Genomic DNA, 20,907 nt, shown 5'->3' with positions numbered 1-20,907 from the left:
TTTGAACTTGTGGCTCTTAAAAGTTAGCTATCCACTTATATTATTTATATGCATACCAATGATAAGTTATCATCTTTAAGCAATATTATTGATCTTACAAAATAAATTATTAATGTAAAGAAGGATGGTGTGTATTCTCTGATTTGTAAGCTTATTACTCTAGCATTAACTTTACTAGTTGCTACCACAACGATAAAAAAGTAATTTCTACAATGAGAATTGTTAAACATCAGTTGCTTAGTAGGATATGTGATGATTTGTTCAATGATTGTTTAGTATCTTTTATTGAAAAAGATGTGTTTGATTTAATTCCTAATAAAATTGTAGTGCAACATTATAACAAAAATACAAAATATGTTGACAAGCTTATAATCATTGCTCAATTTATCGATCATAATGAAATGCAAGGTTATGTTTTGAATTATATATTATTCATTTCATTTTTTAAATATTAATTAATTTACATGAAAAAGTTGCCCACCCTTACATAAGAAGGTTGTTATGTCCCTATAAAAAAAACTTAGTATGCCACAACAAAATATTTATCTCATAAGAATCTTATTCATGTTCAAATAATTTACTGACATTATGTTCAACTATTTCATCAATCATGTAAAACTATATTCGATGAAAGGGTTGAAAATATGTTTGATGAAGTCTTCAAACAAGTTCAAACTATTTTATAATTTTTTTAAATTATGTATTTTAGGCATTTCATTCAAATCTATTCGAAATATAATTGACTTTATGTTCTATCATTTTGTCAATCATATCAAATTATCTTCAATGAGAGATTCAAATGTAGTTTCGATTAAGTGTTCCAATAAATTTCAACTCCATAAAATTATCAAATAATGTGTTTAAGCATTTTATTTGAATATGATTGAACATATAATCAATGCTATGTTTGGCTATTCATCGTTCATGTCAAATTATCCTGAGGAAAGAGTGGAACAACTCTTATATGTTTGAATAAATTTCCACTATTTAGAAAATATTCAAATATTAAAATATATCTTTTAATCATCTTATTGAACTTATTCGAACTACTAATGAAATCTATGATTAAGCATTTTACAATCTATATCAAATTATGAATGAAAATAAGTTTGATTGAGCATTAGAATGAATTATAAATATTTTATAAATTTTAAGAAGAACATATCAACCTTATTCAAGTATTATTGAATGCTTATTTAATATTTATTATCTCCCACTAAAAATTAAAATGTTTTAAGTCTAAAAATAACTTTTAGATATATATAAAAATTCTTTAATAACAGATAACTTTTAGACTAAAAATGAGGCTTATGAACAAAAAATTTCCCTATTTTCTATCCATTTCGAGGGGATTAAACGAGAAGATGAAAATTACGTTCCTTACAATTAAAATAGATAGAGCGAGACGAAAAAAAAATAAAAAGATTGAGCGAGACGACCCGGCGAAGTAGGCGAGGAGGGAGAACGATTCCATTGCCCAATGGATTCCACTTACTTCTCCTTCCCTTTGTCAGCTTAGCACCACGACACCATCATAACAACAATTCTCTGATCATCGTCCTTTTCCTTGCTTATTTCCATGGTGGATCCTGGCTGCTCCTCTCCCTTGGTGGCCCCATCCCCGATGCCGGACCTCGGCGAGATTGATCTCGAGGCCGGCCCAGGCGAGCAGTTACAGTGCCGGATCTGCCTCGAGACAGACGGTGACGTCTTGATTACCCTCACCCCCCACCCTTTGCATTTACTCCGGGCACCGATTCTTGAATTTTTCGCTTTATAGGGTTTGGCTACTTATTTAGTTTTTATGGCATGGAACTTGGGGATTCGTGATTGTTTTACATTTTAGCTGGCGGTGATTTCTGGCAAGCTGATTGCTTTTCTAATTTGGTTGGATTTTGCTTTCATTGTTGATTATGCTTGTTTTTGTTTTGCAGGAAGGGATTTCATAGCTCCTTGCAAGTGCAAAGGGACTTCCAAGTATGTTCATCGTGAGTGCCTTGACCACTGGAGGTCTGTGAAGGTAAGCAATCCATTTTTTTCTCCAACGTGGTAGGTCAATTGGTTTGTATTTCATGATTTTGGTTTAAACAAGCAGATGAGGGATTTCAATGAATCATTTCAATGGAGTTTTTTATCCTTGTACATTTAGGCTATGCCAGACTTAATAATTTTCCTTAAATTTATTAAGTTTTTTGTAAACCATGGCTTCTGCCTGTATTGGGCAAGTCCTTTTTTTAAAATGAACAGTGTATGATTTTTAAGATTGGAATAGTTTCTTCACGCAATTGATGAGAATATTAAATATAATCTGCATATAGGCACATCCAAAATGCTTTAGGGTTAAAGCCAAGAGCCTACAGTTTGGTAAAACATCTTGATATGATATGGTGCTTATGGAAATATAGCAACAACAATATGGGAGCGAATGATTCATCAAGTTCTTCTGCCACACTAGTATGTAACGGGGAATGTCAGCAAAAAAAGTCTCACATTGTTAATTGGAAGAAGAGTTATGTCATTAGTGGAACAAAATTTGTTGAATATTAAGGTGATAAAAAGGGATTTACATGTGTATTTGAAAGGGTTATGACAATTTTCATGGTATAACCTGCAATAATCAATATAGAATTCAAATTAGTCATTTAATGCAAGCCTTAATTGAGACGTGTAACTCTTCAAGGGGTTGGAGAGGCTTTATTTTACAATTAAGGGATTGGTGGTGGTGAAGGGCGGAGCCACATTGTGGGCACTAGTGGGCCATGCCGCCGCTAGCCGGCTCATTGAAATAGGAGAGTTCCTCTCTAGCAGTGAAACATAGAATAAATCAAACATATAATTACTGCTACGATGGAGAATACCTTTTTAGGAAAAAAATTCTTAAATTCATCCCATGAATCTTCCGTAATATCCAAAGCCTCCATTTTCCAAATAGGGGAAGACTCTTACCATTTTGAAGAGAACTTTAGTTTGTTATCGTCCACATTTTCGGTCGATGAATCCACATGTAGAGAGGAACTCCTTTGTTTTAGCGAGCTCCCTATGTTCTAACAAATAACGTCAAGCTTTGTGTTGACAGAAGGATAAAGTTTGTCTCTAGGGATATTGTGATGGACATGGGGGAAGTTGAGGTGGGTGAATTCATTCCTAAGATGATAGGAAGCTTTATCTATGCCATGACCTCCTAAATAAGGAGATCTTTTTAATAGAAGAAGAAAGAGAGGAGGACGAAGCATCTTTGATAAAATGTTCATTTACTTCCATTAGCTCTTTTCTTGAGGAGATGGTTGTGATGTTATTATACATATCTATAGCTACAACCATAGATAAGCTTGAGAATAAAATGCAGAGAGGCAGAGAAGAAAATAATAAAGAAAGAGGTAATAAAAAATTGTCTCTTTTTTATCTGATGGGAAGACAATTGCTTGAAGGCTTTAGAAAAATAAACCCTCTCTTTGTTGAGATAAACAAAATACCAAAAAAATAAATAGGATCAAAACTCCAAAAAAAATTCTATCAGGATATTATGAACAAATTTTTTATCATGATGGTCTTCAGAAGCCCTTACATATACTTGTAAAATGAGTGCAATACATAGATAGTTAATGTTGCACTATTCTCAAAATAGATCTAAGAGTTATGAGACCCATTTTATCCACTTGTTGGTCAGGATATCCTGATATATAAAATTTTCAACTTGTATTATTCTTTAATAAATATTGGATTTTTATCTAAAAGTATAATAAAATTTTTGAATAAGATTATAAATATCAATAATGAAAGGATTGTTAACATTAATATTAATAATGATAACATGTTGTAAACAAAATAGTATTATTTTTATAATTTTGGCTTATTTAAAGTCCTAATAATATGAAGAAAATCTTACAATTTTGTAAAATTGAAAATATTCAATTATTTTTAATAAATATTCATATTTTCAAAGACTTAAAAATTTTCTCTTCGTCCCTTGATATGACATCATTTTTTTAATAAAAAATATTGACCATATTTTTAAAACCACCAAGTTATGCCATCATGATACTTTAAAACCACAAAGAAATTTTTTTGCTCCAGCCCTGATGGTGGTTACGTTTTTTATTTTGTTGTACTTTAATTTCATAAGGAGAATAGGGTGATGAATTTTACAGAAATGATTTAAATAATTTGTCTAATTTGTGTGAATGAAAAGATCAATTGTTTTGAATTTAAGGATGTTTTGTGATAACCTTGATACTTTAAGAATGGGAGAACAAAGAGCAATGTTTGAACTACATCAAGGACTAGAACATACAGATTTAGTGCTTTCGTTTTGTGATATATGCCCACGGTAGAGTGGGGAGAGATTTTATTGAGTTTTCATGAAAGATTTACAAATATTGATAAAAATAGATTAGAGAGATAAGAGAAAACAAGAGAGACTAAATCCATGAAGAAAGCTAGTTTTCTCTTTTGGCCTTTCATCCAGTTTACTTAGATGGTCTTTGTGCAGTTTTAGGTATGATGGAATCAGTATGAGTTGAACCATATATTTCATCTATGTGAACATTTCATTGTGTCAATAATGCTAACTATAAATTGTCACACTTTTGTTTTAAATGATTTGTTCGTAATTAATGCTGTGGTTGTTATCTATTCTGAATGGACTTATGGCTGAATCCTTCTTGTTGTTGATGTAATAAAACTATTTGGTTGAGTGAGATATCCAACCAGATCATAAGAGAAATGATTGATTGAGATGAATTTGATTGAACACTACTAGGCTGTCTTCTTATAATTTTGCCCAGGATTTTGATTTGAGAATTGCAAGTTTAGGATGAACTCTATTGATATGATTTTTCCTATTTTGGATGAACAAAGCTAACTATTTCCTATTATTTTGAAAAAAAATCTTGAAATCAGAATTAATTGAGAATTAGTAAGGAACAGAAGATTGGAGTAGGACTAGTGACTATCGCTCGTGAAGGATAGTTGTTTCAATATAGTGAAAGAATCAACAACTTATTCATTACTATAATTAATTAATCTTACCAATGGCAGCAAAGAATATTGAAGCTCTTTGAAGTGGCATCAATTTTAGTTGGGATATCAATCTAATACTGGGCAGATTTGTCATCTCTAATTCAATTTCATTTAAGTTAAAATTTTCTTGTACCTTACGGTTTAGTAAAAGAGGGCGTGCATCAAGCTCATATTACTTGGATTGATTTTTCTAGAAAAATATTAATTACTTGACACTTCCAAATTTAGATTAGGCCACACAATCAATGAGTCAAAATAATTTTGTATTAATTCTTTATCTTTCCACCTTAATTTGATCCATATGTTTCCAAATCTAGATTTAGCCACACAATCAATGAATCACAATATTTTTGCATTAAATTTTAATCTTTCCACCTTAATTTTACCAGTATGTTCCCAACGTGCCTCAACCATCATTTGACTATTCTTTTATCCAAGATGCAGTTTGAATGAATTATTGAAGGTCTATACTTTTTTTTTCCTAAGATTTCATTGATCTTGGTGCAAGTCATATTTTGTTTAGAACAATCAATTAGTATAATTATTATATTGCACTAGATTAATAATTGAAGCTTCTTTGTGTTTGTCAGTTGGTAGCTATCTAAATTTATGCCTTTGACAGCTCTGATACTGATTGGGCACAACAACATTATGACAAAATGTCGTAAATACACCGACCATCACAAAATGATAGTTGCGACTAAAATTCTATCTCAAAAGCATTTTTACAAGACATTCATATCACAAATATATTTGTAATTAATGAAATTGTTCAATGCAAGTTTTGCGATAATCATTCTATTACAAATTCATCAATCTAGAGTTTGTTTTTAAAAAAATTAAAAGAATTTGCAACTTCAACTTGCCATGAATTTTCATTAAAAAAATACTCGTTTGCAATGAATGTTGCCTAGATTACTAATCTACTTAGTTTTCCTTAAAAGGAAATTAAAATTTTGGCAAAAAAATGATGGCAAACTTGAGTAAAGGATGGAGTAGGGAGAGGGAGAGGTCGCGGCCAGGCTTTTTTATAGTGTTGGTAGTGATTAAGAAGAAGTTCGGTGGTGGCAATCTCTATTTGAATGAAGGGTTTGCTTGGAATGGGCGGGGACCACTATGGCCTAATCTGTAAAACATTGAATGGATTTGTGGCCGAAGGGCTCCGTTGCAAATAAACCCACTAATTATTCAGAGCCCACTAAAAATTTGCGATGAAATGTATATTGTTGTTAGTATTGAATTTTTTGGAGAAACAAAAAGCAACAAATTTGTGCTACCAGCCAAAAATTTGGGAAAGACTGGACATTCATCACAAAATTATTGACTTTTATCAGATGTCCTTATAACAGAAAATCATGTTCGCTTCTAATCCATCAAAATAGTTAAGAATTTCCATCGCAAAAGGCTGCAATGCTGTAGTGGGAACAACTATTAGCTATCTTATTCTCACAAAATGATTGTCAAGGTTAAAACAGGTAGATTGCATCATGTTGCAGGCAACATCCTTTTTATGGCATACTTGCATTGCTAGAGAAAGAAGAAAAACGGACAACATTTTCTATGCAAGTCAAGTTTTAAAATTAAAGTAGCAAACATGCTCACTTTATTGAACCCTGCACCACCTTTTTTATTGATCAAGGTTCATTCCATTGAATCTCACATGATGGTTGTTTTGATGATACCTGATGCTTGCATGGTGAACTTAAAATTTTTATTTAGAGTACTCAAAAATACCAAGAACAAGATAGTGATGATAAGGCTCAAATCAACCACCCAAATGATGATTAATCCGTTATTTTGTTAATACTTGGTGCTAACAAATGAGTTAAGCAACTAAAATGCATTATGTTCATAGCAGTTCATAAATAAGGTAGGTAAACTAACATAAACTCAGAGTAGCACCAATTATAAATTAATGTATAGCTTTTAAGTAATGCATTAATTATGAGAATTAAATTAAGAAACATGAAAATGAAAATAAGAACAAGAAGTAAGAATTAATTAATAGATTCCCTGGTATAACTTTTACATAATCACTTAGGAATTTGATAGGAATCTGATCTCCACACAGCCAAATATAACAATAACGAAGAGAAAACACAACAAAAATCAGCGAGAATGAATGCGATTATGGGCTAATTTGATTGATATCGGCACAACAAACCAATATACAAGTTAATCTACCATTCATGTGGTAGATCGACTCTTCATAAACTCTTGGCGCTGCTAGGAACAACTCTAAAGAAAACTACTGTTAAACACAAAGTCCCATAGTGAAAATAAAACAACCTAATTAATTTTAAATAAATCATAATTCCCTCCCAACTATGAATTTAAATAAGTCATATTTTCCTACATACACCTTCCTAATTCTTTCTAAATTCAAATCAGCCATCTTTTCCTGAGTAAATCTCTCTAATTCCCTTCAAATTTTAGTTTTCTATGGTAAGTAATTAAAGGTAGAATTAATTCCCTTTGAGCCCTCACTCCTTGCCTGTCGCCCATACTAGTGGGGCCCATACTCTTCCGTCCGCCAGCTAGATCAGCCCCCCATGCTGGGGCTGGGTTGATTTGTTAGACCTGCTCAACTGGTCCATTAGAATTCTCCTTGACTTCATATAATAGTCCCTTCAATAGTATCACAAGAGGACTTATTCACTTTAATGAGAAAAGAAGTAATGAATAGCAGAAGAATATTTGATAATTGGGTTTGATATCCACATGTGCAGGAATAAGGTCAAGAAAATAGGAAAGAAAGATCTTACATTGATCAAATTATCCCTTCTAATGGTATGAATTGCTATAATAGGAATTTCTAAAAATTATCATTGCGAAAAAAGAAAACAACTAGAGGTAGTCCCCAAATAAATTTGTTCCACTAGACAAATTCAACATGAACTCATTCCGCCAGATGGACACGGAGTAGAAGGAATTGGAATAAACATCCATATCTTTGGATTGGTTGCCTTATGACTATTTGATCATTAATGATTGGGGATGTTTTGAAGTTTGCCACTAGAACTTTTCTTTGAGCCAATAATTGAAGATTCATTAAGAAAATGATGAAAAAGGGTCTTTAAACAAAGGGGTGGGTGGGGATTTCTTGAGTACCCCTTTTGCACAATTGAATGAATCAATTGACGGACATGAGGCCAACTAAATAGTAGTGAAACTAAGAGGACACATGGTAGTTTGAAAGTGAAAACATTGGTACCTAAGTACTTATTTGATGGTAGAGATTTATTAAGTTTGTATGGTTGAGATTTCTTGAGGAAAATGTCTTAATCTCTTTTTAATTATTGTATAGATAAATTTGATTGTTATAGAGGTTTATATTTTCTTAGATTCCTATGCCAAATCAAGTCCATTTGGCCATATTCTTTTTGTATGAATTCTCAATCAAACATTATTTAGTCATATATAAAGTGCATATGGCCCATATTCTTTAAATATGTTAACTTTATATAGTTATAATGTTAACAGAGATGCTGATGACTTTTTTTTTTTTTTTTATTGTCGATCACTCGGCTCTATACAATATTATATCCTAATTATAGATTGATCACTAAGTCTTCATAATATCCTCTTATTGACTCTTGCTATATTTCATCTTAATCACCAAACTTCCTGCAGAAGATATATTCTCATTTTGTCTCCTTATGTGTAATGGATTAAATATTCTTAAATTTATCACATCACGGTATTATTTTAACTTTTAATAATATTGATTGGTTATATTAATATCATACTAAAATTATACATTATTTACTTTGTTTTTGCTCTAGTAATTTTACATATTTCGTCATCCTAGCATTTTCACCATTGTTTAAAGTTTTAAATATTTTAGCAAATGACTCACTGATTAGAACTATGTCATCTATATAAAGTATACTTGAAATCAATTCATTTTGATCATCTTTGTAAATATCTCCATCACCAATGTAGAAAATATACTGACTCAACTTTGATCTTTGATGTAATGTTAGTACAATTGAAAACTCTTTGGTCACTCTTTTAATTCTTTTTAACTGCTCCATTATATATATTTTTGATAACTTCAATATACATTTGACATAAATGTTTCCGTCTTAATGTACACCAAATTAAGTTTTATGATATTTGGTAATATGTTTTATGATCATTAAAAATCTTATAAAGATATTTTCTTGACTATTTACAATTTTCTATTTATTAACAAAAGATTGCTTTTATAAGTGACCTTCCTTGCATGAAATTGAATTAGTTATCTCAAATTTATGTAATTTTTCAAAGTCTATATTTTAGTGCTCTCTTCATAGATCCACTGTAGGACTCGTAAGTTTGATTCCTTTATAGTTAGTGAAATGTTGAACATCTCATTTGTTCTTAAAGATTAGTTCCAAAATACTTCTTCAACCATTTGACATCCTTATGGTATTCAAAGCTCCGTTATAATGATTTGTTTATTAAACCATGATAATATTTCCATGATGCATGTCTTATTGACCTAAAGACTTCATCTTTGTGCATTTTCTTACATTTAACTCTACTTGACTTTTCTAAATCAATATTTGATACTGCATTAAATTATCATTAATATCTTTCAAAATAAATTCTTTCTTGTATCTCTCATTTAATAATTTTCATCTTTTTTTATGCCTTTATTTTTAATCATGGTCCTATTATCTTTACTTCTAATACGTCTAATTTGATCAAAGCTTCTAGTCTTTTATTTTTTTTATCTTAACTATTCTACACATCTCTTTCTCTTTTTTCTTAGCACCAAGCATATTATGTCATGCCACAGAGCCTACTAAAAGAATTAAAATTTGAAGATACATATCTTATCCTTAATACATAACATACTAGAGTCAACTTAATAATCCAAAAGCAATTAAATAGTATAAATATCCATCCAGATTTCATTGCAAAAGAATTATAGACAAATATTCCAATATAAATTGTTCTGCACATCAAAACATAAGAAAATCTGGACTATCAAAATACCTCTTAGTCGAATAGCTCCTGATAAACTCAACCTTGTCGACTGAAATTACTTGAAATAACTTGAAACATATGGATTGAGCAATTACTTGCTTAGTAGAATTTCCCAAGTACTATTATAAAAATCCAAAATAACATTTGCAATTATTGAATATAATAGGTTTAACAATATTAAACATAATAGAATTTTAACATTAAAAAAATGTTAACATTGCACCCGTTCATTCTTACTTATTTAGCCTTATCAGAAAGGTGACACTTACTTTATTTAGATTTGTATATATATCAGAGACATGAACTTGAACAGAATTTAGTTGTCACCAAAGCTTGCTTGTCAATATCAAAATAAACAATTTTAAACAAAAGTATCAACAAATATTACTTATTGAGTTGGTTATAAAGTATATGTAATATGATATACACATATTGATGTAGGCAAAGGGGGGGTCAACTCAAACCCAAAATAAATTGGTTTTGACTTCCCTTGAGCTTACAAGTTCAATAAAATTTGAGCTGGAATTTAGCTCATTTATGAGCTGGTTTTTAGTTTATTTATTGAACTAAGGGTTAGCTCATTATTAGCTAAGTTTTAGTTCATATTTATCTTTTAATTAATGTAATTTTATAGTTTTTTATGTCTTAATTTAAGTTGTCGCTTGGGATTCCAAAATGGCTTTTGGAATCCCAAGGAAGTTTGCCTTGGCTTCCACGGTTGATTGTTGCTTTTCCGAATTGGGGACCTTCCCGTGGCTTTTGGCGCCTCGGTTCCGTGTGGCCTCTTGGGTTCCCGTGGCTTCTTCTTCGGTTTCCTGGGCTGGGCTGTTTTGCCGTGAAAAGCAAGGGGGCTTTTCCATGGCTTGTGATGTTTGGGTTATTGTGGAAATTTATTTAAGTGTCTGTTTGTATTCCCCTTTCATACTTATAAATATGAGGGGTTATGTATTGTTTTAAGAGAGTGATATATGAATTTTTGGAAATGTAAACCTGCGGGTTTTATTGGAAAAGCTTGCGAGCTTGTTCCATTCTCCTTCTCATCTCCCCAGGAAATCTTGCGAGCTCTTTCCACCCTTCGTCTTGGCTTCTAACCTCTTTCGTCTCTCCGCAAGTTTACACCCCACTTATATTCTTCTTCTCAAGTAAAGCAAGTTTAGGGTGTCTTGTTAGAGTCTTTGTTTGTAAGACATTTAATTTTAAGAGTTGTAAGTCTTTATTTATAAAAGTGTTCGTTTATATGAAATGTAAGAGTTTGTTCTAAAATTTCTAAATTATCTATTCTTTTTGGGTATTTTGTGTCTTCTTATATATAGGAAGTTGTTTTTCTTTTGTGATAAAAAATTTGGGTCCCTCTCCCAAATTTTTGATTACATCATTTGGTATCAGAACAAGTTAGGAATTCATTTTCTTTTGTGATAAAAAATTTGGGTCCTTTCCGAAATTTTTGATTGCATTAATTTGGTATCAGAATAAGTTAGGAAGTCTTAGGATTTGGTTGTAAAGTTTTGGTTTGTCATGTTTTATTTTAGTTTGTCAAGTCAAGTTTTGTTTTGGTTTGTCAAGTTTTATTTTGTCAAGTTTTGTCGTAAGTCTTATTGTGAGTTTTAAGTTTTTAAGTTGGTGAGTCTTGAAAGTATTGTGAGTCTTAAGTTTTTTTTGGTTGGGTCTTTTGAGTCTTTTTTGAGTCGTCTAAAAAAAATGAAAAAAAAAAGACAAAAAAAATTGAAGAAAGTAAACCAGATGAAATTGAAGATCTTAAGGATAGGTGGATTCCATCAAAGTCAACAAATCCTCTAAAGTATGAATTGTACAAACTTTAATCATGGATGCACCTACGTACAGAAAGGTATATGAAGAAAAAGCAGCGTTTACAAGATAAATTCCTGAGAGAACAAGATGAGATCATGCAGAGATATGAATATTTGATCAATGAATTGGATGCACCGTCTTCACCTCCTCAGAAGAATCGAAAGCTAACTCATCGGGAGATGAGTTCTCAAGAAGGGGACTCTGATGTAGGCAAATGGGGGGTCAACTCAAATCAAAAATAAGTTGGTCAATAAAATTTGAGCTGGAATTTAGCTCATTTATGAGTTGGTTTTTAGTTCATTTATTGAACTAAGGGTTAGCTCATTATTAGCTAAGTTTTAGTTCATAGTTATCTTTTAATTAATGTAATTTTATAGTTTTTTATGTCTTAATTTAAGTTGTCCCTTGGGACTCCAAAATGGCTTTTGGAATCCCAAGGAAGTTTGTTCTCCCATGCCGTGGCTTCTTGGCTTCCACGGTTGGCTGCTGTTTTTCCGAACTGGGGGCCTTCTCATGGCTTTTGGCGCCTTGGTTTCGTGCGGCCTCTTGGGTTCCCGTGGTTGCTTCTTCGGTTTCCTGGGCTGGGCTGTTTTGCCGTGAAAGCAAGGGGGCTTTTCCATGGCTTGTGATGTTTGGGTTCTTGTGGAAATTTATTTAAGTGTCTGTTTGTATTCTCCTTTCATACCTATAAATATGAGGGGTTATGTATTGTTTTAAAAGAGTGATATATGAATTTTTGGAAATGTAAACCTGCGGGTTTTATTGGAAAAGCTTGCGAGCTTGTTTCATTCTCCTTCTCATCTCCCCAGGAAATCTTGCGAGCTCTTTTCTCCCGTCTTGGCTTCTAACCTCTTTCGTCTCTCCGCAAGTTTACACCCCACTTGTATCCTTCTTCTCAAGTAAAGTAAGTTTAGGGTGTCTTGTTAGAGTCTTTGTTTGTAAGACGTTTAATTTTAAGAGTTGTAAGTCTTTATTTATAAAAGTGTTCGTTTATATGAAATGTAAGAGTTTGTTCTAAAATTTCTAAGTTATCTCTTCTTTTTGGGTATTTTGTGTCTTCTTTTATATAGGAAGTTGTTTTTCTTTTGTGATCAAAAATTTGGATCCCTCTCCAAAATTTTTGATTACAACATATATCCTGATGCTTGCTTATAACTTCTCTTCTGTTTATGCCACCCAAGGTTAATCCACCTGCTCATAGCAGATGAAGGAGACCTAATTTGATTCTCTTTATAACTCTACTTTTACTTTAACTCTTTTAAACAGCTCTCATCGACAAAAGACAAATGGAGGAACAATAACAAAAAAAGAACATTAACAGAATTTTGGCTCATATAAGAGAATTTGTAGTGTACTTGAATACCTCCCACATTAGAACTTCTGCCATGTTAACATGATATGCACAGATAATAACATGATTGACATGTATATATAACATTGAACATGAATATGAGCATATATGAAGTGAGGGTATGGTGAGGGTGAGGGAGATGATAAATGGATTTAGATAATTATATATATAAAAATATCATTTTTGATGTAGTGCCGCAGTATTACCTTACCCAACGCAACAGTGCTCCCTCTAATATTCCATATTATGCTAAACAAATAGCATAGCTCTTCAGCGTTTGCTTTCATTGTCGCCCAATTCATTCCCTCAAACAAAGGCTTTAGTGTTGCAGTGTTGCCACACCGAGCACTACTGCGTTCCCAAAACTTCTCATCCCAAAGAGAGAGAAACGCCGCAATGCTCTCCGAGAGGGATTCTCCCAATTCAACTTCAAACTTACCTATTCAACTCTAGTCGGCTTTTTAATTACCGATTTAACATATTCAAAGAAAAATACAAGATTCTTACCGAGTTCTCTAGGAGTAGGTATTACATATTATACAAATCATCGAAAGTTATGTTTTATTTATTTATTTTTGCTCAGTGCATTCTTTGAAGGAATAGTTTAATCAACTTGTGGTGACATTGATTCAGATTATATTGTACAGGACTGGTTAACCAATATGTGGTGACATAATGATCCAGATAGGGCTTGTACTGGAACTCTGGGTGAGAGAAATGACAAAATTGGGTAAAGAAAGAGATTTTGGCTTGCATTCCTTTGCTAGTTCCCCTCATAAAAATAATAAAATTAAGGGTAATGGGTAAAGGGTCAAATGCACATAAAAATAATAATAATTAAGAATCCCACTTGCACGGTGTCCGTACGTTGACCTCAGAATTTGATCTTCTGCTATTATATACGGGAAATCAAAGAACTTTTTTCGCATTTACCAAAGCTTAGATTTTTTCATTTTCCAGTTGTCCATTAAGTTTTAAGCTGTCGTATGAGCATTTATGAAGTATCATTCATTGCACCCTTGGCAATTTTGAATTCAAAATTAATATCACATAAATGTTTATTTAAGAATTTGATTGATTTTACTTATGGCTAAAATATCAGCTTCCTTGAACTTGGTATTTTTCCTATTTCTTTCCACGGTTTGATATAGAAAAAATAGCTTGCAAACTGATATTTCATATTCTCCAGGAAGGATTTGCATTTGCTCATTGCACGACATGCAAGGCTCCTTACTACTTGAGGGTTCATGTTCTTGCAGACAGGAAGTGGCGAACCCTAAAGTTTCGTTTTTTTGTTACCAGAGACATGTTGTTCATATTTTTGGCTGTTCAACTGGTAAGTTCGTGTAAATCCATTTGATGAACATAGACATATCTTCCACACCCGACCACAACTAATAGACACAAAAAATACTAATCCCTAAACATGTGCAGGTTATTTCTTCATTGGCGTATCTGGTGTATTTAGTTGATAGCTATCAGCAGTATTGGTTACGGTTAGCCTGGGGCTTCGACAGCAAGCTCAGTTTCTACTACATATGTGGTATGTTTCCTTAAACAGATATGATACAGAGACTACTATAGAGGCCTTATGTTTTTGTGCTTCTTTGATTTGTTGTGTCATTTCTCCGTTTGGGGAGATTTGAACTACTTCACTGTTTTAATCAAATCCTTGCCTTGTTGAAGGGAATCTGTTATATTTAGGTTATTTTCAGGGTTTTCCAAAAAAGATCTTTATGATGTGTTGCTTAGAAGATTTTGAACATCAATTCTTTCTTAACTATTATCTGTATGGTAACTTTTGTATCTGGCGAACCATTTTACTTTTCCTTTGGGATTTTGTTACTAATAAGTGACACACTGAACTAGTAGGTGAGATGATTCAAGCTTTTTGGTTGGCAATCAAAGTCATGAAGTCACTTATCTTAGTGAGAAACTTCCAGATCTTTGATTGGGATTCTACCCCTCATGGTTATTCTTATTTGGACTGAAGTTGCTCTTGGAAGTGGCAAATGCAAGTTTCTTCACCTATTGAAAACTAATGCATTTGGTTTTTGAACTGAACTTTGTGTGTTTTTGGTTATTTTTCATGTAAAAATTACTTTATGGGATGATATTTTTCTTTTAGTTTTAATTTTATATGTGAAAAGGTTGGAGTAGCTCCAGTGGCTGAGAAGATTAGAGAGAGTCACCTTAGATAGTTTGGTCACATAAAATGTTGGCCTTCTGATGACCCCGTCAGGCGAGTAGATATATTATGCTTGGCCTATGTTAAAAAATATAGATGTAAACCTAAAAAGACTTAGTTAGAAAATATTAGAAATGATCTTGTATTTATTAGATTTAAATGAGAATTTGACTCTTAATGAGATACAATGGAGAAAAATCATTGATGTAGCTGACCCCACATAGTGAGATAAAAGCTTGTTGTTGTTGTTGTAATAATTTTTGCATGTCATTTTTTATTGATATTTATGCAATGGAAAAAGCTATACTTGATTTTATATTATTAGGTTTTTGATCTTGAAGTGGTGGACACATACTTTAAGAAACAAAAAATAATTATGAATTTATATCTAAGGTCGATAAAGAAATTTCTTATAAGAAATAATTGCTGCGGTGCCTCAAGGGATATGATAAGTTGAGAATATGTAGACTTCATGAAATTTTTTATAAAACTTTAGTTAGGCTGACTATGTGATGAGGACATTAGTCGTCGTTTCCAGCATGTTTATCATAGGAGATATCGCAAATCGACGGCCAAGATCGGAGGCATTTATTATTGAGTGCTTTGTTGTTGTATTAGTTTTATTTTATTATTTTTGTTTTCAGTGGACCTTTGTACCCCTATGAGGAAGTTTAGTGCTTTGTAGCTCAAGGGGCGTATGCGTCTTTGTTTATTTTCATTAGCAAGGCCTATATATAGTGGCCAAAGTCTTTGTATCAATTTTAATGAATGTTTGAATGAAAATATGGTTTTTGTCTTCTTCTTCTTCTTTTCGAGTGTGCTCAAGAGAGAAGAGAGAGCCCGAGGTGCGGGCAAGCGCAACACCAACCAGTCGTTGGAAGAGTCCGCGGCTCGTGACTTGAGTTCTTTTATTTTCTTTTCTTCCTCTTCCCCGCCACCACCACCGGTTCCTACTTTTCCCGTCCACCACTGGCCATCATCCCCACCCTATTCCTCCCCTAGCTCCACCACCTTGAGTCCAACCACCATCCAAGCCCACCCAACCGAAACCCAAACCTCCAAGCCCCCATTGCCGCCAGCCTCCCCATTGGATCCACCTCACTTATGACAATTTCAATTGTCATAATTTTCCTCCTAAATTAGCTCCATGAAAACAAGGAAAGTAATTACCCTTGTTTGAAATTTGAAATTCAAATTTCAAATACTTTCCTTATTTGTCCATCTTTATTATGAAAGTATTTAGTCATGAATTCAATTTAAATTCAAATAAATTGGATTCATTAATATCTTTCCTAATTCACAAGCCTTGTTTAGAAACTCCCAAAATCTCGCCCTAATCCCCCTCTCTCCCCTCATGAAACCGCCGGTCCCCTTAATGGATATTACCCCATTAAATGCCAATTAAACCTAAGCCTTAGTTGGATTTGAATTCAAATTTTCAAATTCAATTCCCTCCAAAATCACTTAAATTTGAATTAATTTCAGATTTTTTATCTTTCCCTCCCCTCCACTCTTCTAACCTAATCCTCTCTCATCCAAGCCACCCGCCCCCTTCTCCCTACCTTGGCCACCCCTTTCTCTTCTTCCTACCTCTCTCTTGGAAGCTCCAATTCAAATGAATTCCATAGCAAGGAAGAGAAGGGTTCGTTAAAGACTAAACCTATCACATCCTTCTTCACCTAGCGGAGGTGATCAACGAGCACGATCGTCCGTGCAGAGGCAACTCGTGGGACATTCAACCTCACTTCCTTCTCCGGCTACTTCTCCTCTGATCAAGATTTTCGGCGTCACCATCCTCTTAAGTGACATCGTCTACTTCGCCCAAGACTTCTCTCCATTAAGTAATTCCCCTAGAGCGTGAGTGAGATACAAGGGAACTTGAGGTGAAAATTCTTGACATTAACCTATGCATTGATATTGCAAGTGCATTCAATTTTACTGTGATTTGGTGATTTTATTTCGAATTGGCTTATCCGTCTAAATTGCAACTGATTACTAGAACAATTTGCCAAAGATAATTCTTCAATCTTTTCTTGTAATCCATTATTCGTGAAGTAGCAAGCTTGCAAAACTTTTATTATTTCTTTAAAAATCCTGGTTGTTTCACATCACTATGTTCTACGAAATATAATGTTTGATTGTTAAAAAGTCATTGATAGTTAAAGTTGTATGTGATAGAAATGATAATGTTAAGATGTGTGGTGAAAATGGGATGGATAGATTAATTAGAAATAATTATATTAGATGAATTCCTATAATGCTAACAATTGGGATAAGTTATTTGAAATGGTTTGGATATGTACACCAAATCGTAAAAAAGCCTCTTATTGGATGAGCATTGAGCAGATTAAATTAGAATCACATGATTTTGAAGGAAGAGGAATTGACCAAATGTAGTATGGATATAAGTTTTATTATGATTTGCAAACAATATTTTAAATATCTTAACTCTTAGCATGAATGAATGATAAAAGAAAATTGAAGTTGAAAACACAAATAGTTGGGCTAATGATGATGATGATGATGATATTTGATGTGTTCTATTTATTGACTTTTTTAAATTTTTTTTTCAATTTATCGCGTTGGAATAGAATTATTTCAGAATAGAAGATGCTTATTTCATGATGTAGTATTCATTTCAAAGTAAACGTTGAGTTTAAATTTTTTAGCTATTGTTGAATATAAAGCCCGAACTCCAAGTATCCAAAATGCTTGAGACCATGATGTCCATCTAACTTTATGATTAAAAAAATGTAGCTATCGTTACTGTTGATCCATGCGTTCAAACAGAATTTTAATTGGTGCTTAATAATCCTTTTTAATTCTGTGAGGTCTGCTATGATCAAAAATAGTTTAACCCTTGTGCAGTCGCATTTAATGGTTGAAATTTTTTACTTTTTATATCAGTCAATAAATTTAGACTCCTTTTTTTTCATGATTGCAGGTGCTCTATTGTTCTTTGCTTTGCTTGGGCTGTCGGGTTGTTTCATAACTTGCTATGATCGGAGAGTGCGTAATGATTTGGCACAACCATGTCGAGAATTATGCCTCTGTTGCTGCCATCCTGGGTATGATTTTTGTGTTAAATCCTATCTTGGTCGGAGTGTGAGCCTGCATGATGTCATTAATTTATGCATTATTTTTGAATCAACAAAACCTATATATATGTGTGTGTGTATTTATGTAGGTTAATTCATGAACCAAAGGCTTAAACTTGTTAAACGACTGTCACAAATGAATCTTGAAGGCCAGTGGTTGTAATTGTATTACTATCTTCATGCTGGCACATTTTCTCATGCATAGTTACAATATGGTAGTATTGTCTTTTTTTTTTGGTTTCTTTTTGTTTCGATAAGCAAATTGATATTTCAAAAAAAAAAGAACTTGGTATTTATTTTTAACATTGATGAGCTTAGTTCTGCTTCTTAGATGTAGCGTAAATGACTTTAGTGCTGTCAGTTGAGTTATTTTGACAAGCCACAGTTCAGCAGGCTCGGGTACGGTCATTTTTTTATCAACCAGAAAACGTGCTTTTTCATACCTGGATGATAGTGTATTAGAAGATAAAAACATTTGTTTTTCATATTTGATTCACCATTTGAATTCACTTTTGCCTGACAATTAAGAGAAAAAAAATAATTATTAAGGATTTGGCTATTTATTTGGAATCTGATCGTGGCGTGATTAATTTGGAAGATTTAGCCCAGGGAGGAAACGATGCAAACAAGTCTCGGTGCTGGCTTGTTTGGGAAATTAAAAATCTTAATTACAGCAAGAAATATTCATATTTTATAATATTGTATGGTAGGAAATTTTGCTTGACTTATGTAATTAGATTCCGACTTTGTGCATTAGCTTCCATTATATAGAAACCATGTATAGCCTTGTAAGTAGATCTTGTAAGTAGAATTAATAAAAAACCACCTGCGATTTCATGGCATGAGAGATGCGAGATTGATTACTATAAACCCTAATGGAGAAGGCAATTGTGTTTGATATAGTGATGACCAGCATATATAACTTACCTGCTCTGTCCCTTTTTGAAGGTGAACTTCAGAATAACTTTACAGTGCCTCGATCACTTGTCATCAAGAACATCTTTTCAAATGTCCATTCACAACTTAATTGTAAAAAATATTTAGAATGTTTTCAAACTGTCAACTAGACATTGGTGGCCTCACGAAGTTGGGTTATTTGACTACTGAAGTGGAACAACCTGCAGTTACTAATAACTCCTTCAAAATATGGCTATTTAGGAACTCTTAAGTGATTCTTCCTTCAAATATGGGGACACGAGAACTCCTTACTGATTGCCTGGTTTCTCAATTCCATTGAGGCATCAATTGCAACCCAATTGTTCCTTCCAACAACCAAAGATGTCTGCGATTTAATTTGTGAAATGCACTCTAATTTGGAGAACTTTTCCTAGTTCTTTGAATTGAAATCAAAACCGCAGCACTTCAAATAGGGGAATAGCGGGGTTCCAATCTATGACAATGAGATGGTTTGTGATAGGAATTTGACCAATGCTACTACAATAAACGAGAAAATTCAAATGATTGTGCAAGGTAGGACGTGTATGTTTTTTTATGGTGATAATTAGTTTGGATGAGGTGAAAGGAGGAATTCTTTGATGAAAACCCCTACCATTTGCTAAGTCTTCTAAGACATACAGAGTGTAGATCGAGAATCATGATTGTGGGTCTCCGAAAGGGTTCCGCTCGTGTGGTTCGAATGTAAAGAGTACGATCACACTATCCCGTAGGACAAAATGGTCGTAGGCCTTTACACTTGGCACAAGCAGGCCAATGGAAGAGCAGATGGAGTTATAGATACGATTAGCCATGGAGAATGGCGGCTTTCACCTACCAACCTCGATGGATAATAATATATATAACCCAAAAGTTCACAAGATTTCCCCTATTCGATACATCAGCACCGAATAGGGTTTATTTGATTGTGGGGATCGGTTTCCTACGGGCGCAAGCCCCCGTAGTTAATTACATCTTAGACCTTGATCTAAGAAAACTCTCGATTAGGGATGTTAGATTATCTTCTCTAATGGGTTTAGTGTAAGGGGATTTTCTAGGCTTTCCTAATCAAAGGGAAGAAGGTCCCAAACTGGCTCAATCCGATCACACATGGTTCAGTCAACATCCGGCCGGTTTGAAGAAGAGAAAACTGGAGGAAAGAAAGAGGCCAAGCATTCAAACATGCACGAGAGAAAGAAGGAAGTGGCGTCATCTGTGTGACGCGGATGGGTAGGATTTATAGTCTCCGAAAGAATGGAGAACTCACCCACCATTAAGGTGTATAGAAGTATACTCGTACCCCTCACCTTTAAATCCTAAATCTATAAAAGATGTAGTGTTGTACACACAACACTAGCATCCACGACCTAGCTAATGCAATCTGGACTTATTCCTTGTCTGACAAAGGAAGCCAGCTAAAATTCTAAGCACAACCAATCGTCCTATATGTATGCAAAATGGGAAGGCTCTATCCTAAGGAATCAAGGATTTGAAACTCGGTAATATGTAAAAGAGTATACCTAGCGCCATGT

At 33.3% G+C, this 20,907-nt stretch overlaps 1 protein-coding gene across 1 annotated transcript in view; it reads left to right on the top strand.

Moving 5' to 3' along the window:
- Positions 1-1,388: 1,388 nt before the first annotated feature.
- The window catches only part of LOC110115989, a 34,908-nt gene continuing 15,389 nt past the window's right edge, over positions 1,389-20,907 (top strand). Inside the window, exons 1-5 of the mRNA XM_020849413.2 lie at positions 1,389-1,703; positions 1,935-2,020; positions 14,346-14,492; positions 14,591-14,699; positions 18,289-18,412. Of these exons, the coding sequence (XP_020705072.1) occupies positions 1,580-1,703; positions 1,935-2,020; positions 14,346-14,492; positions 14,591-14,699; positions 18,289-18,412 (590 nt within the window). The 5' untranslated portion in view covers positions 1,389-1,579. The remainder of the gene's footprint in view (positions 1,704-1,934; positions 2,021-14,345; positions 14,493-14,590; positions 14,700-18,288; positions 18,413-20,907) is intronic.

This window comes from Dendrobium catenatum, unplaced genomic scaffold, assembly GCF_001605985.2.
Source record: "Dendrobium catenatum unplaced genomic scaffold, ASM160598v2 fragScaff_scaffold_1698, whole genome shotgun sequence".
In the NCBI taxonomy this organism is placed as follows: domain Eukaryota; kingdom Viridiplantae; phylum Streptophyta; class Magnoliopsida; order Asparagales; family Orchidaceae; genus Dendrobium; species Dendrobium catenatum.
The sequence above is the reverse complement of the archived record's forward strand: the minus strand, read 5'-3'. Positions and strand labels throughout refer to the sequence as shown.